We start from the raw sequence: 16,243 nt of genomic DNA, 5'->3' as shown, positions 1-16,243 counted from the left end.
AGGGGCCACATATGAAGAGGGAGGCATTCAGTGTGCTAAAAGCAATGTGCAAAGGGAGAGGGGACAAAATAGCTGGACTTGACCTTGAAATCTGCACTTTACCCTAGAGGTTGAGAGCATGCTGCCCCAAGCCCCCTGGACCTACATTCTTCTTTGCTTTAGATGCAGCCCTGTGGAACCCTGGGAGAATTCCTGCATCCATGCCAAAGCCCCCAGTACTGCACAGGGGACCAGAGGTTCCAACAGGAGTGAGTCCCTCAGCAGTGGGACGTGGAAGCAGCTCATCTCTGAAGGTGGGGCAGATGGGAGTGATGATCAACTCTGTCTAGAATATCTGTCAAACTTGGGAGTCTTCCCTGCCACTCACTAGGTGTCCTGGGAAAGGCATTCAGTCTCTCTGAGCCTGTAAGTACAGAGGTGTAAAAGGGGGATGAGAGTGCTTGCCTATGAGGCTGTCACAAGAGTCAGATAATGTGTGTAAGGTGCCTGGCATGGTGCCTGACACACAGCCAGGGCTTAACGAGTGGGAGCTGCTAATAGGGCTTATTGTTGTTGTCTGCAGAAGGAGGGGTGCTCTCTCGAGGACAGGTAGACGCTGCTGCTAAGACTCAGGTGGCTCCTGCATCTCATCAGCGAGGTGGACATGTTCCTACGGGAATCTCTGTGGCCTTAGCAGAAGAACACTGGGGAGCTGTGGCCAGGGCTGCAGGGAGCTGAGTTGGGTATTTCAGGTCTCTGAGCTCAGCAACATTGAGAGAAGTGTACTCAGGAGTTCAGACTACAGCTGGAATGCCTAGATTTGAGTTCTAGCTCCATCACTCAAGTTAAGTCAGCCACTGAACCTTAGTGTCCTCACCTGCAGCATGGGATAATAATAATAATATCCACACCACTGTGTCAGTGTACATTGGCATCAGCTGTTACTATTCTGCAATGTCATTTTACTTCATTGCACTCTGTGGCATTCCATTTGCATTCCCAAGTAAATTTTCCATGTGAAGAAGGAAAGAGAGAGAGAGACAGAGAGAAGAGAGAGACAAACTCAATGCTATAGGCTGTTTAGCAGTCACAGCTGCCAGCATAAGTTAATACATTTCTGAGCTGGCTTATCAATCAGTAGCTTGCTTGGTTGATTTCCCAGAGTCTGGTCACCCCTGGGTGAACTAATGAAATTGAATCTCTCAACCTAGAAGGCTTGGCCCTTAATCAGGTCTTGGGGTGGCCTCTCCAAGGAGGCCTCCGAGCAGCCAGTTTGGCTTTTCTCTCCAAGAAGAGGAATGGAATGATGGTGGCCTCTGCCCTTGCTCTCTGGCTTTGGTGCTTATCTCCATGGTGCTAGGGGGGATGGCCTGCTCCAAGTGTTACCCCCACTGCCTGGTTCCATCACTGAAACCTCATGCCTGTGAGTCCATAGGAGGCTTTCCACTCATTTCTTCTCAGCATTTACTGAGTACCTACTATGTCTGCCCTAATAGTACTGACAGCTTAATGAGGTCACAGAGCTATCAGAGATTCTGGTCTGAACACCAATTTATTACAAAGGAAAGTAATAGACTGGGCTCTCCCTGTGATGGAAAGCACTGTTGGCAAGGGTCTTAGTTAAGAGCTGATTATCTCGGTTACTGCTGACATCTTAGGTTTTATTTATTTTAACATTTTAGTTTTAAATTGAGTTAAAAACTGGGTTGATTGCCAACACCTTAAAAAGTAGCAGGGGTGAGACAGTGCTGGCTCAAGCCTGCAATCTTAGCTACTCAGAAGGCTGAGATCTGAAGATCACAGTTCAAAGTCAGCCTGGGCAGGAAAGTCCTTGAGACTCTTATCTGCAGTTAACCAACAAAAAGCCAAAAGTGGCGTTGTGGCTCAAGAGATAGGGCACCAGCCTTAAGTGAAAAAGCTAATGGACAGTGCCTAGTCCCTGAGTTCAAGCTCCAGTCCAGCATGCACACACACACACATCTTCCCAAATAAAAACCTGCAAATCAACAAACAACCACAGAACAGCAGGTGTCTGGGTGAGCTATCTGAACACAAGAACCCTCAGAGAAGCATATAGAGTGGGAGTGACAGGCAGTGGCAGGATGAGGATACTAGGACACTTTTAATGGAATAGCCCATTGCAAGGGCATGGCTACTATTATATGAAGCAAGGGAGTGACCAGTGACTTGCTGACGGTCACTTATCTGGAGCTGGAACCTGGTTGGGGGGGGACAGGGGGGGAGGGCAGGTGGGCCAGAGGAGCACTGCCCTGAGCTTCCCTACTGGCCAGGCCTGCATCTACTCAGGTCCACAACTACACACCTGGCCTGACCCTGCTCTGTCAGGACCCAGGTTTATGTCTGCTTCCTTCCTTCCCCCCACTCAGCCTCAGATGAGAGGTTTAGGGACCCTGAGAGAGCCATGCCATGGAACGGCTAGCAATGGACAGGCACCAAATACAAAGAGCCAGGGTTGCAATGTGTTGAACCAGCATAAAAAGAAACTCGTGGACTGAGTCCCTCCTACAGCAATGCCAGCAGGGGTGCACAGAGGGGTGAGTTCCAGGCCATTCTCGAAGGCTGCTTCTAACAGTGATTTGCTGGAAACAACCCAAACTCTCAACAGGGGGCTGGCTAACTAAACTGGCAGAGGCACTGAGGTGGAAACAGCTTTGATTCTTGCTAGCACAAGGAAAAAAGCCAGCTGCAGAAAAGCCCCTAGCATCCCATAAAACTATATAGGTCCTAGGAGCCTGTATAGTAAAGATCTCTTTAGAAAGGTCTGGACAAAGATTCTACTGCCTGTAAGTATGACTATGTGAAAGCTGGGAGGAGAGCATGTTCTAAATGGTGTTAACTATATTTAATCCTCTGTGTGTGTGTGTGCGTACACATGCACACGCATGCTGGGACTTGAACTCGGGGCCTGGAAACTGTCCTTTAGCTTTCTTTCCCAAAGGTGATGCTCTACCACTTAAGCCACAGCTGCTCTTCTGGCTTTTTTAATTTTGTTATTTTTTTGTGATTAGTTGGAGACATGAGTTTCAAGGGCTTTCCTACCTAGGCTGGCTTTGAACTACAGTCCTCAGATCTCAGCTTCCTGAGTAGCTAGGACTACAGGAATAAGCCATCGGTGTCCTGCAACACACTTTAGAAAAAAATTGAACATGCTGGGTGCCGGTGGCTCATGTCTGTAATCCTAGCTACTCAGGAGGTTGAGATCTGAGGATGGTGGTTCAAAGCCAGTCCAGGCAGGAAAGTTAGTGAGACCCTTATCTCCAATTAACCACCAGAAAACCAGAAGTGGCACTGTGGCTCAAGTGGTAGAGTGCTAGCCTTGAGCTGAAGAGCTCAGGGACAGCGCTCAGGCCCAGAGTTCAAGCCCCACGACCAACAAAAAAAAATAATAATTAAAAACATATATATATATATATATATATATATATGCCAGTCAGTTCTCACTGTAAGTCTCTTTGACAGGTGTTGAATTATAAAGCACAGAGAGTAAAAGGGATTGTCTCAAGTCATACAGCCAAGAAGACAAACTCAGGTCTTAGGGCTCCAGGGCAATCATGGTATGGGGGGGGCGGGGGGGAGAAATCCACCAGGTCTTGCCATATGAGGTGGTCTGTGCTTTGGGATTGGGGGATTGGGTTCTTTGTTTGTTTGTTCGTTGTTGTTTTTTTAAGGCAGGGTCTGCTCTGTAGCCCACGCTGGGATTTAACTCATACTCATCCTGTCTCTGCCTCCTGAGTGCTGGGTTATAGGTGTGCATCACATAGATTGCAGCAGGATCGGGGGATTCTTAAAACATTGCCAGCTGTAAGTCCTGGGCCTCAGAGATGCAAGACAGCGGTATAAAGCAGCAGGGGTGTGACAAGAGGCTGCTGAGAGGTCTCAGTTCCATATCTAGCCTGATGTCAGTGGAAAATCCTTCTCTCCCCTTCATCGATTTCATTGCCTTAAATGGCACAGGCAACAATTGCACCTAGAGATAAGCCTCTAAAGAGTCAGAGTCTAGCAGGCATTCTAGCCAGAAATTCTGGTCCAGAATGAAAGGAGGGGATATAAGCAGATCTGTAAGTGTCACATAACCATATGAGAATGGGCATGAATTCAATTATAGTGCTTGAGAACACAGGCTGGTAGATACATAGACCTGGGTTCGAAGCTATTCTTAACAGTAAGAGTCATTGAGCATGTTGGTACATAAGGAAATCAGAGGATCATGAGTTGAGGCTATCCTGATCTACATAGCTGATTCAAGGCCATTTTGAGTTACATCATGAATCTCTGTGTCAAGAAACCTAACTAGCCAAGTGTTGGTGGCACATGCCTACAAGGCTAGCTACTCAGGAGGAAGATCATGGTTCAAACCCAGCCCAGGCAGAAAAGTCCAAGAGACTTTTATCTCTAATTAACCACCAAAATACTCTAAGTGGATCTATGTCTCAAGTGGCAGAGCCCTGGCCTTGAGCAAAAATGCTAAGGGATAGTGTCTAGACCCTGAGTTCAAGCCCTAGTACTGGAACAAACAAAACAAAAAAAAATCTAAACAAAAAACCCAAGTTCTCCATCAAGGATAATCCACTACATTTTTCCTAAGAGTTTTACATCTATCAATTCACTTAAAAGTTGTGACAACTCAGAGCATAGACAGCATTCTTGCCCCCATTTTACAAATGAAAATTGGAAGCACAGAGATATCAGCTAATTTGACCAATTCACACAGCTATAGAATTGGTGTGACACAGAAGGGTGTGGAAGCTGGTCCCTTGGCTTCAAACCTTAGTCCCCCAAATAAAAGGTTAATATTTAAGATAAGAATAACAGCTACCACCAACCATGTGCCAAGGGCTAGGCCAAATTTCCTTTTCTCGCTCTCTCTTTTGTCTATGATCCTAGCCATTACAACAGCTTTGTGAAGCAGGTAACATTGCTCCCACTTTAAAGATGAGCCAACTGAAATACAGAAAGGTCAAATCGCTTGACCAAGGTCACCCAGTGGTAAGGTTGAATGAGGCCTTGAATATGCAGTGCACTAGCCAGTTGGCTAGTTTCTTCCCACTCACAAACACTCCCCTGGTTCTGCCCATAGTACCTCTTCCTGGCTCTACTCTGGAGAGTCCCATTTAAGGTGATATGAGAACAGTAGTCTCTCTGTCCCTGCCTTGGTGGCTTGCAGGTGTGGGTTCTCCTAGCACTGAGCAGGACTTCCAAACCTCCCCTCTTTCAGCCCTCCCCCCTTAGAAATAGGGGCATTCTTTCACCACCCTCTGTCAGATTGCATGAATACCCAGGTGTGAGCAGGGCATGGGTCCAAAGGATTAGTTACCCCCCCCCCCCAGGTGAGGACCGGGAGGGGGCACTTGCTCACTGGTCATTGTCCACGCCCTCTCACCCCTCCCAGGGAGGAAGCCACTCCATTTCCAGGTGGCTGAGTGAGACTTCAGGGACGGCAGCCTGTGGCAGAGGGTGGGTGACAGACTCTGTCTCTCACCGATCTTTTCCGGCTTATGTAAACCCCCAATGCAAAAGAACCTCTAAACTCAGAATGAAAAATCACACTAGAGCCTTGGATTGCACCGCCACAATTACCTCCAAGTGTGTCCTAATCGAGAACAGGGTGGTATTTATATCACAGAACTGAATGAGAAAGGCAGGTTGAGGAGTAGATTTAGGTGTGAAGAAATGACAGTATTCTTGTGTGTGTGTGTGTGTGTGTGTGTTTGTGTGTGTGTGTATACTTGCTCTCTCTGGGCCTCTGTAGGGTCTGAAGACAAATGGCTATGTTAGGGTCACCATCCAGCATTTCTACAAAGCATCCTTCAAGCCTGGCTCATCTATCAGGCCCCACAGTGCCTAACCTTGACAACGCACGCCTTCCTGTCACTCTCTTCCTGACTCTGGGACATGGCCTCTTAGCTGTTCTTCCAGTTCCTGGCCTATGCACGTGATTTTTCATTAATCTTTCCCTAAGTCGGCTGACTGATTTGTTTCTCTGCAATTCCCAGTGACTCCTGAGATCCTCAAATTGGCCAGGCTGGGCAGGGATGGAAAATTTCTGCTCCTGACAGGCTCACCACTTGATTTCTAAAATCCTATTCCTATTTTTCCCCTTGGGTCTCCTAGGTTTTAAGGGCCTGGCTTCCTGATTTGCTTGACTCAGAGGCCTTAGTTTCCCCAAAGATGGCCCAACTCTAAAATGGAGCAACTTTCCAAGTCACAGAGACCCTGGAGGCTCAGCTCTTGCTAGAAACCAGTTGGCTAAGGCACTTGATCCCCTTGCCTCTCCCTCCCCCCTCCATTCTGCCTCAGCTTCACAGTCCTGTCTGCCCCATCATCCCAGTCCAGCCTATAAGTTTACATACACACACACACACACACACACACACACACACACGCACGCACACACCTAAGGAGAGGGCACTAGAGGGAGAAGACAATGTGTCCAATGCCTCTTCAAGGCAGTGCAGTTCAGCTGACTCACCCACTTCAACTGGCATTTGAGTTCTGGCATCCAGTGGGGGGAGGAGGAAGGCTGAAAACCCAAGGCACTGGACATGGGTCAGGCCTAGGAAGGGCTTGTTCCTCAGGATAGTATCAGAGCCCGGAGAAGCCCAGGCTCCACACCCTTCAACTACAGCTCAGTCTAGCTGAGCGGGCCTACTCTCCAAGACCGCAGAGTCTTTTAGGAAGGAGTGAGAAAAATCACTGGGTTCTCCCTCTAAAACTAGGCTGGTATGGAAGATCCTTCTAGAAGTCTGGGGACCTCATCTGACTCACTCTACACCCCTTTCTTCACATGTAGTCTTGCTGACTGCAGCCTGCAATTCTTGTCTAGCTACAGTGCTATGAGACAGAGCCCCCCCCTCACTTTTTTTTTCTTTTTGCTAGTCCTGGGGCTTGCACTTAGGGCTTGGGCAATGTCCCTGAGCTTCTTTTTGCTCAAGGCTATTGCTCTACCACTTGAGCCGCAGTACCACTTCTGGCTTTTTCTGTTTATATGGTGCTGAGGAATTGAACCCAGGGCTTCATGTATGCTAGGCAAGCACTCTACCACTAAGCCACATTCCCAGCCCCCTCCACCTTTTTGTTTTTGCTGAGAATCCCCCAGGCCAGGCTGGGGGATGCCAGGATGGGCAAGAGGAGAGCACAAAGGGTGCTGGGCTGGAACCAGGAGGAAGCCACAGAACAAGTGATGCTGGAAGGAGTAGGCATAAGGCCAGAGCATGCTGTTGAGGTGGAGTTTGTGAGAAGACAGAGGGATTTCAGTTCTTATAGGGTGACCACTGAGGACCCTGTCCACCCAAAACTAAGAGAAGGTGGGAGGAGCCTGGCTGCCCCTGTCCTTGACTTTCCTCTGCACCGAGGCACCAAAGAGCCTGTCTTCCCTCCTCCAACCAGATGGACCTACCCACGAACTCTCTTGACCACTGTTTATGTAACCTGCAACATGATCCCAACCAAGGCTTTCTGGTGTGTTGATTGAATGAGACATTAGGAGGTAATTGAGCACCTCAGTTCCTCCTTCTCCTCCCTGTGACTCACAGGAGACTGCCTGGGCACTGCCTCATTCAGCTGTGCAACCAGGCCATCTTAGCACCTCAGGGGACCTGCCCTGCACAACGCCACACCTTCCAGGCATCCATTCATCCAAAAAGCATCTGCAAGTGCCATGGCATGGGCCACTGTACATGAAGCAGACCTTCGGAGAAGGGGGATACAGAACTCACAGAGCCCCCAAAGGGCAAAACAGGGCAGCGCTCTAGGGCAGGAAAGATGTATTTGCATTCGACTCTACCACATTTGACTGTTCGATTTAACAACAGAAGCAATGGTGATCTGAATGAGGGCACTTTTATTTGTGTGCCATTATTGGGATTTGAACTCAGAGCATGGGTGCTGTCCTTTAGATTTTTTTTTCCTCTCAAGGGTGGTGCTCTGCCATTTGAACCACAGCTCCATTTCCAGCACTTTAATGGTTAATTGGAGATAGGTGTCTCATGGATTTTCTGCCCAGGCTGGCTTTGAGCCACACTCCTCATATCTCAGGCTTTGGAGTGGCTAGGTGGATGAGAGCACTTTGAAAAAGTTGGGTGGGCTGAGGGAGGGGCTCTGTGGTGCAGGACATGCTTAACATGTACAGGTATGGACTGACACTTCCGTGCTCAGGCAGCAAGGGGTTGGTGTGGTTGCAGCAGAGTGGGTGAAGGGGACATCAGAGATGTCCTGTGGGAAGCAACTGCTGGACACCAAGCAGGAAATGCTCTGACCTGCTTCACTCCAGCTGCTGCTGCAGTGTGAAGGAGGCTGTGTGCCCAGCAGAGGAAACTGGCCCACAGAAGACCATGGCCCTGGTAGAAGGTCATAGCAGCTGGCACCAGCATAGACCATGAAGGTAGATAGAACACCACTCAGATTCTACACAGGAGACAGAGGGGTTGGAGGCACAGCTCCATTGGTAGAATGCTAGCCAATAAGTGAAAGTGTCAGGTATTGAGTTCAAATCTTGGTCTTGGGCCAAAAAAAAAAAAAAAAAGAAAGAAAAAGAAAAAAACAGGAGTTAGAGATATAGAATGTGTTGTTAGGTTTCTGAGAGGTATAAACAAAGGGGAAGTCAAGAATGTCACCAAGGTGTTTGTCCTGAGTGACTAGAAGATAGGAAGGTTGTGGCAGAAGCAGGCATCCTGGGAAAGAGCAGGAGGTAAGTACTTCAAGGTTGATTTGGCCGTATCTATTAAACTTCAGATGAGGGGTGACATTGATTAGGCCATGGGACATCCTTGTCTGGAACTCAAGAGTTTCAGGCTGGAGATGACAATGGATGCCAGCAGCATAAAGGATGGTATTCAAAGCATTGGGAGTGCCTGAGCTCCTAGGGAGGGAGGAGGAAAGAGAAAAGCCAGGGCCTGCCCAGGGCAGGTAGCACTATGGAGCAGGCTAGAGAAAGACTATGTGAAGGGTTGCCTGGACACCCAAGGAAAAAACATGCTTCTGGGGAGGAACAGTCATTTGTATCAAGCCCTGCTGAGTGTGGGTAAGAGGGAGATTGTGACTGACTGCTAGATCAACAATGTGGCGGCCATTGGTGATCCAAATGAGCACATTTTGAAGAGGGTTAAGTGGACTGAGGGTGTGGCTCAGTGGTTTAGTGTATGCTTAGCATGCACAAGGCTTTGGGTTCAATCTTGAGCACCACATACATGTATACATACATAATGGTTAAGCAGGGAAGAATTATCCAGGTACATGTGGCTCATACCTGGAATCCCAGCTACTCAGGAGGCTGAGATCTGAGGATCACAGAAACTAACCTGGGTAGACAAATGTGTGGTGAGATTCTTTCTCCAATTAACCAGCAAAAAGCTGGAATGGAGGTGTGGCTCAAATGGTAAGGTGACATTTTTGACTGGAAAAGCTAAACAAGACCATAAGGCTCTGAGTTCAAACTGTAGTATCAGGCTGGGAATATGGCCTAGTGGTAAAGTGCTCGCCTGGTATACATGAAGCCCTAGGTTTGATTCCCCAGTACCACATACATAGAAAATGGCCAGAAGTGACGCTGTGGCTCAAGTGGCTGAGTGCTAGCCTTGAGCAAAAAGAAGCCAGGGACAGTGCTCAGGTCCTGAGTTGAAGGCCCAGGACTGGCAAAAAACAAAACAAAACAAATGGTAGTACCAGCATAAAAAGGGGGGAAGGGGAGGTAATAAGCTAGACATAGTGATGTGTACTAGTGACCATGCTACATAAGAGGCAAAGGTAGGTGGATTGGGTCAAAGACCAGCTCTGGAAAAAAGGTGAGATGCTATCTGAAAAAAATAACTAAGGTTAAGGGTTGGGGATTCAGCTCAGTGGAAGAGCACTTGCCTGGAAAGTGCAAGGCCCAGAGTTTGGCCCTCAGCTCAGAAAGAAAGAAAGAAAGGAAGGAAGGAAGGAAGGAAGGAAGGAAGGAAGAAAGAAAGAAAGAAAGAAAGAAAGAAAGAAAGAAAGAAAGAAAGAAAGAAAGAAAGAAAGGAAGGAAGGAAGGAAGGAAGGAAGGAAGGAAGGAAGGGAGAGAGAGAAAGAAAGAGAAAGAGAAAGAAAGAAAGAAAGAAAGGAAGGAAGGAAGGAAGGAAGAAGGAGAGAGAAAGAAAGGAAGATAGAGACTGAGAGGGAGGGAGGGAGAGAGAAAGAAGAAAGAAAGAAAGAGAGAGAGAGAAAGAGAAAGAAAGAAAGGAAAGAAAGAGAGAAAGAGAGAAAGAGAAAGAAAGAAAGAAAGAAAGAAAGAAAGAAAGGAAGGAAGGAAGGAAGGAAGAAAGAAAGAAGGAGAGAGAAAGAAAGGAAGATAGAGACTGAGAGGGAGGGAGGGAGAGAGAAAGAAGAAAGAAAGAAAGAAAGAAAGAGAGAGAAAGAGAAAGCAAGAAAGAAAGGAAAGAAAGAAAGAAAGAGAGAAAGAGAAAGAAAGAAAGAAAGGAAGGAAGGAAGGAAGGAAGGAAGAAGGAGAGAAAAAGAAAGGAAGATAGAGACTGAGAGGGAGGGAGGGAGAGAGAAAGAAGAAAGAAAGAAAGAAAGGAAAGAAAGAAAGAAAGGAAGAGAGACTGAGAGGGAGGGAGGGAGAGAGAGAGAGAAAGAAGAAAAAGAAAGAAAGAAAGAAAGAAAAGGAAGGAAGGAAGGAAGGAAGGAAGAAAAAAAAAAGTTCCAAGGGCTCAAGTGGTAGAATTCATGAGCATGAAGCCCATAGTTCAAACTCCAGTATCTCCCCTAGAAGAAATGTGAAACAAGGAGGGAGGAGGGAAGGAGGGAGAAGAAGAGTTAGGGATGGTGAGTATAGAGTCACTCTCTACCCCCTTCATGCTGAGGATCAAATCCAGGGCCTTGTGTGGGCTAGTCAAGGATTCTACCACTGATCTACATCCCAGTCTTAGCTATTTTTTCATTATTATTATTATTATTATTTTTTTTTTTGCGGGGGGCGGGAGTGCTGATCCTGGGGCTTGAACTCAGAGTCTGGGCACTGAATTAGCATGCACTTTTTTACTCAAAGCACTCTACCACTTGTTTTTTTTTTTTTTTGCGCCTGTCCTGGGCCTTGGACTCAGGGCCTGAGCACTGTCCCTGGCTTCTTCCCGCTCAAGGCTAGCACTCTGCCACTTGAGCCACAGCGCCGCTTCTGGCCGTTTTCTGTATATGTGGTGCTGGGGAATCGAACCTAGGGCCTCGTGTATCCGAGGCAGGCACTCTTGCCACTAGGCTATATCCCCAGCCCTCCTAGATTCTTATTATTTATTTATTTGCTGGTCTTGGGGCTTGGACTCAGGGCATGGACTCTGTCCCTGAGCCTCTCTGTGCTCAACCTAGCACTCTACCACTTGAGCCACAGCACCAGTTCTGGCTTCTTCTGTTTGTGTGGTGCTGGGGATGGAACCCAGGGCTTCATGCATGCTAGGCAAGCACTCTACCACTAGGCCATATTCCCAGCCCTCCGAGATTCTTTTTATAAAGGACTCTTTTTTTTTTTTTTTTTTTTTGGCCAGTCCTGGGCCTTGGACTCAGGGCCTGAGCACTGTCCCTGGCTTCTTCCCGCTCAAGGCTAGCACTCTGCCACTTGAGCCACAGCGCCGCTTCTGGCCGTTTTCTGTATATGTGGTGCTGGGGAATCGAACCTAGGGCCTCGTGTATCCGAGGCAGGCACTCTTGCCACTAGGCTATATCCCCAGCCCCAGGCAATTTTTATTACATCAGCGCTGCCTTCCTCCCAGAGCTGTGGTAGAGATCCAATGAGGCAATAGAATTGAAAGTGTTTATGTGGCATGTAAGGGGGAACAGATGGCTGGGATTATTTTTTATTCTAATAACACAAGGGATTATTAAGAAGATTTAAGGGATTATCATCCACTCAGCTCTATTGTATGTACAGCTCCCACATGTGCCCTAATCTGATCTTTGTAGAGCCCAGTCCACACCCTAGTTCTCTATGCATGATGCTAACCCTCCTCCAATTCCACCAGCCCCTCTGTGCCCTTGATGTCTTGACCCCTCTTCTTTTTTTTAATTTATTTTTTATTAATTGGACATAAATTTTTTTACAAGGTGTTGTGCAAAGAGGGTACAGTTACATAGTAGGGCAGTGTGTACATTTCTTATGATATCTTACGACCTGTTTTTCTATCCCTTGTCTAGGTCAGGTTGACATATATGCAATATACAATGTATCAAGAACATATACAGTATTCACAGACTTGGTCTCTACTGTCTCTCCGTCTCCCTTTGTTAACAGTCATATATCAGGGAGATCATGCCCCTTTGTTTTCTGTGTTCTAGGCTTGTCTCACTCAACATTATTTGTTCGAGTTCTGACCATTTCCCTGCGAATAACAGTATTTCACCATTCCTAATCGCTATGTAGTATTCCATTGTGTATAAGTACCATATTTTTTGGATCCATTTGTCTGTGGAGGGGCATCTGGGTTGTTTCCATATTTTAGCTATTGTGAATTGTGCCGCGATAAACATGGAAGTACAAATGCCTTTTTGATATCTTGGATTTTGCTGTTTAGGATAGATGCCTAGGAGTGGTATGGCTGGGTCATAGGGTAGGTCTATATTGAGCTTTTTGAGAAACCTCCATACTGTTCTCCAAAGTGGTTGTACTAATTTGCACTCCCACCAACAATGGAGAAGGGTTCCTCTTTCCCCACAGCCCCTCCAGCATTTGTTGTTTCCTGAGTTCAGAGTATAGGCCATTCTAACTGGGGTGAGGTGGTATCTCAGGGTTGTTTTTATTTGCATTTCCTTTACTAGCAGGGATGTTGAGCATTTCCTCATATGTTTCTTTGCCATTTTTATATCTTCTCTTGTGAAGTCTCTCTTTAGCTCTTTTGCCCATTTCCTAATAGGTTTATTGGGCTTGGAGGGGCTTAGTTTTTTGAGTTCTCTGTAGATGACCGATATCAGGCCTTTTTGACCCCTCTTCTGTCCTCTGTAAATGCTAACCTCCCAACCATACTGCCCAGGCTCACACTTCCTAGAGCTGTTTTCTTTCTTTCCTTCCTTCCTTCCTTTCCTCCCTCCCTTCCTCCCTCCCTCCCTCCCTTGCTCTTTCCTTCCTTTCTTTCCTCCCAGCTCAATTCCTCACTGGATCCTTTTTTTGGTGTGTGTACTGGTTCTGCGCTTGAACTCTGGAACTGTCCCTGAGCTTTTGCGCTCAAGGCTTGATGAGGAGATGCATATTTCCAAACCAAGATGGAGTAGCTGAGGCCAAGCAGCCTAAAGTATAGCCCCAAATAAAACCCCTAACCATGGGAATGAATCTCTGAACATTACTTTCCCAGGCCTGCTCAAGGTCTGGGATAATGCTTTATTTTTAACTAGTCTCGATAAGGAGAGTAAGGGCCAGGTTGACCTGGCAAATGTTGTGTTGCATCTACGACTCAAGGCTAAGTACTGTCTCAGTATTACTATCTGCATCCTGCAATGGAGATGTTCTTAGTTGAAGGTTAAGACTGTTAGAATTTAGATTTCTTCCTCTATACTGTTTAGCAACTATAACCTCTCCTGCCAAGCCATCTGTAGACACCTGCATGTGGTTTTTACCTTTATAAACCCAGGCTTGAGGACTGTTCGGCATCAGAGTGTTAGCTCCCGAGTCTGCACTGTCTCCCTGGCCAGTCAGCTTCTGTGTTTGCAATAAAGCTTGAATTCTCCCAACTTTGTTTGTGTGCTGGACTTATTTTTGCTCAGACCCTGTGACATTTTGGGGTGGGGGCTAGTCCCTCCAACCCCCTCCCCATAACAGCTAGTGCTCTTTCACTTTGAGCCACAGCTCCATTTCGGCTTTGTGGTGGTTAACTTGCAGATAAGAATCTCACGGACTTTCCTGCCCAGGCTGGCTTTGAACAGTGATCCTCAGACCTCAGCCTCATGAGTAGCTAGGATCACAGGCATGAATCACCTGTGCCTGGCCATCACTGAATTCTTTTGAACACTATTTTGCTTTGTAAGATATGGTTAGATGGAAGGGCACTTGTCCTTCCAGGAGCCAGGAGAGTGTCAAATCATCACAATTTGCCCAGCATCTAGTAGCTCCCTAACAAGTAGAAATTGCAATGCTGAAACGGAATGGCCCAGGTAGACTGGGATAATTTGGCACCCTGGTCTTTTCATTTATTTGTTTTGTTTTTGTTGCTAGTTCTGGGGCATGGACTCAGGGCCTGAGCACTGTCCCTGGCTTCTTTTTGCTCAAGGCTAGCACTCTGCCACTTGATCCACAGCACCACTTCTGGCCATTTTGTATTTATTTGGTGCTGAGGAATCGAACCTAGGGCTTCATGTATATGAGGCGAGCACTTTCCCACTAGGCCATATTCCCAGCCCCGGCACCCTGTTCTTGACCAAGCCCATATGTATTTGACTTTACCATTATCTTCCCAGGAAATTTTGGGCCAATGGTCTAATTACTATAGAATCTGATTTTCTCACTCTAAGAGGAAGGCTTAGAACTTCAGACCCTTCCAGCCCTCAGATTCCAATGCTGGCAGTCCTTGGTTCATTCCATCATATCCACTGAGTTCTACAGTATCACACACTGTGCTTTTCCTGTTTACCATGGCCTTGGGTATGTAACACCATGCTTCATACACAGAAGATGCTCAATTAAGACCAGTGGCAAAGATGAATGCATGAATCCACTGCACCCCCCATTCCTGGCTTGATCCCTATCTAACTCCCTAAAGCCTCTGCTCACAGTTCACAGTTATGGCCCAAGTCCTTTTACCCATGGTAAGGAACAGAGACAGAGAAAGAGAGATGCAGAGAGACAGAGGGGAAAAATCACTGGAGACTTCCTTAACTCTATTTAGTTCTGAGCCAATAGACAAGTCCTCTTTGAGGACAACCACAGAAACACTGAGAATGCATCAGGTTGGGCACAGAACACCTGAGTCCTAGTCTCAGACCTTCTGCTGACCAAGACACCATGCTGGCCCTTTAACACCCAGAACTTCCAGTGTGGAAAGCATATTTATTTTGTTTGTGTGTTGTGTATGACCTGGGGCTTGAACTCAGGACCTGGGCACTGTCCCTTAGCTCTTTTGCTCAAGGCTGATGCTCTACCACTTGAGCCACAGCTCCACTTCTGGCTTTTGGGTGGCTAAATGGAGATAAGAGCCTCTTGGATATATCTGCCTGGGCTAGCTGCAAACCTTAATCCTCAAATCTCAGCCCTAGAAGTAGCTAGGATTACAGGCGTGAGCCACTGGTGTCTGGCTAGAAGGCAGTTCTTATAAGCACTCCATCCCTCCATGGATTGTGGTGGACATCCTGTCACTTGAAAGCTTTTGAGGCTGTGACTAAAGCCAGGAGCTCTGGATGCTTGGTAGAGCTGAACATGCCAGCGAGGGAGAGCCTGGCTGCTGAGTCCAGTGGCAATGGATGTCTAATTTGGACGCCTTCCCGTGAAGGCAGCACAGAGGACTTGTCTGGTTGGGTCCTCGGAACTGTCACATGTAGGTGCTTGGAGCCCATCTGAGCAAAATGCCTGGGTTGCATTACTCTTGGCATGAATCTGTCCCAGGTGACCACTTGTCTCTTGGACCTCTGCTTCCAGGAACATCCTACCTAGCATCTGACCCTGAGTTGGTCTCTGGAATCAGATGGGCCAGATTCCCAGATAACCACTTCCTCACTTGCTCTACAACCATGGTATGTCATTTGACATCACTGAGCTTTGACTTCCTCATCTTCATTTGCTCACAGTAGAATCTATACAGACAGCTTGCTCAGACAAAGCATGTGCTCAGTAAATATTAGCTATTATTGTTACCATAACCATCATCACCATCACCAATCCTGTTCCGTGGGGAAAGCAAAGAACAAGCTCAATCTAACAGAGTCTCTCACTAGGTAAATCTCCTTGACCCTAAGCTTTCCTTCCCAGATTGCCCTTGGAGAACATTACTTTAGTCTACTGGTCAGGATACTCCCTACCCCCACCCCTCCAAAGAGGAAGGGGCACCTCTTCTGTGCCCCCTGCCCAGGTCAGCTGATCTATCTGAGACACCAGACATAATTCCCCGAAGGCAGCACTAAGCTAGCCCCACTTCTAGGTGCTTTCAAAGGATGCCCTTCGGACTATGACGAAGACAGGGGTGGTTAAGGAACTGGGTGAGATAATCACAAAGCTTTCCCCAGGAGCTGAGCCAAACTTACCAGTGTAAATACACCTGCTCCTAGCACGGCATAGACTGCATGGAGCCAGGGTACCTGTGGGCAGAGGAAAACTGGG

At 47.2% G+C, this 16,243-nt stretch overlaps 1 protein-coding gene across 2 annotated transcripts in view; it reads right to left on the bottom strand.

Annotated features, from left to right (window-relative positions):
* Positions 1-16,243, bottom strand: part of Faim2 (Fas apoptotic inhibitory molecule 2) — a 37,836-nt gene that overhangs the window by 2,779 nt on the left and 18,814 nt on the right. For both annotated transcript variants that reach the window (XM_048364809.1, XM_048364817.1), the window contains exon 11: positions 16,168-16,221. In XM_048364809.1, coding sequence (XP_048220766.1) covers positions 16,168-16,221 — 54 coding nt within the window. The remainder of the gene's footprint in view (positions 1-16,167; positions 16,222-16,243) is intronic.

This window comes from Perognathus longimembris, chromosome 1, assembly GCF_023159225.1.
Source record: "Perognathus longimembris pacificus isolate PPM17 chromosome 1, ASM2315922v1, whole genome shotgun sequence".
Classification (NCBI taxonomy): domain Eukaryota; kingdom Metazoa; phylum Chordata; class Mammalia; order Rodentia; family Heteromyidae; genus Perognathus; species Perognathus longimembris.
Note: the sequence above shows the minus strand (reverse complement) of the source record. Positions and strands in the feature narration are given on the sequence as shown.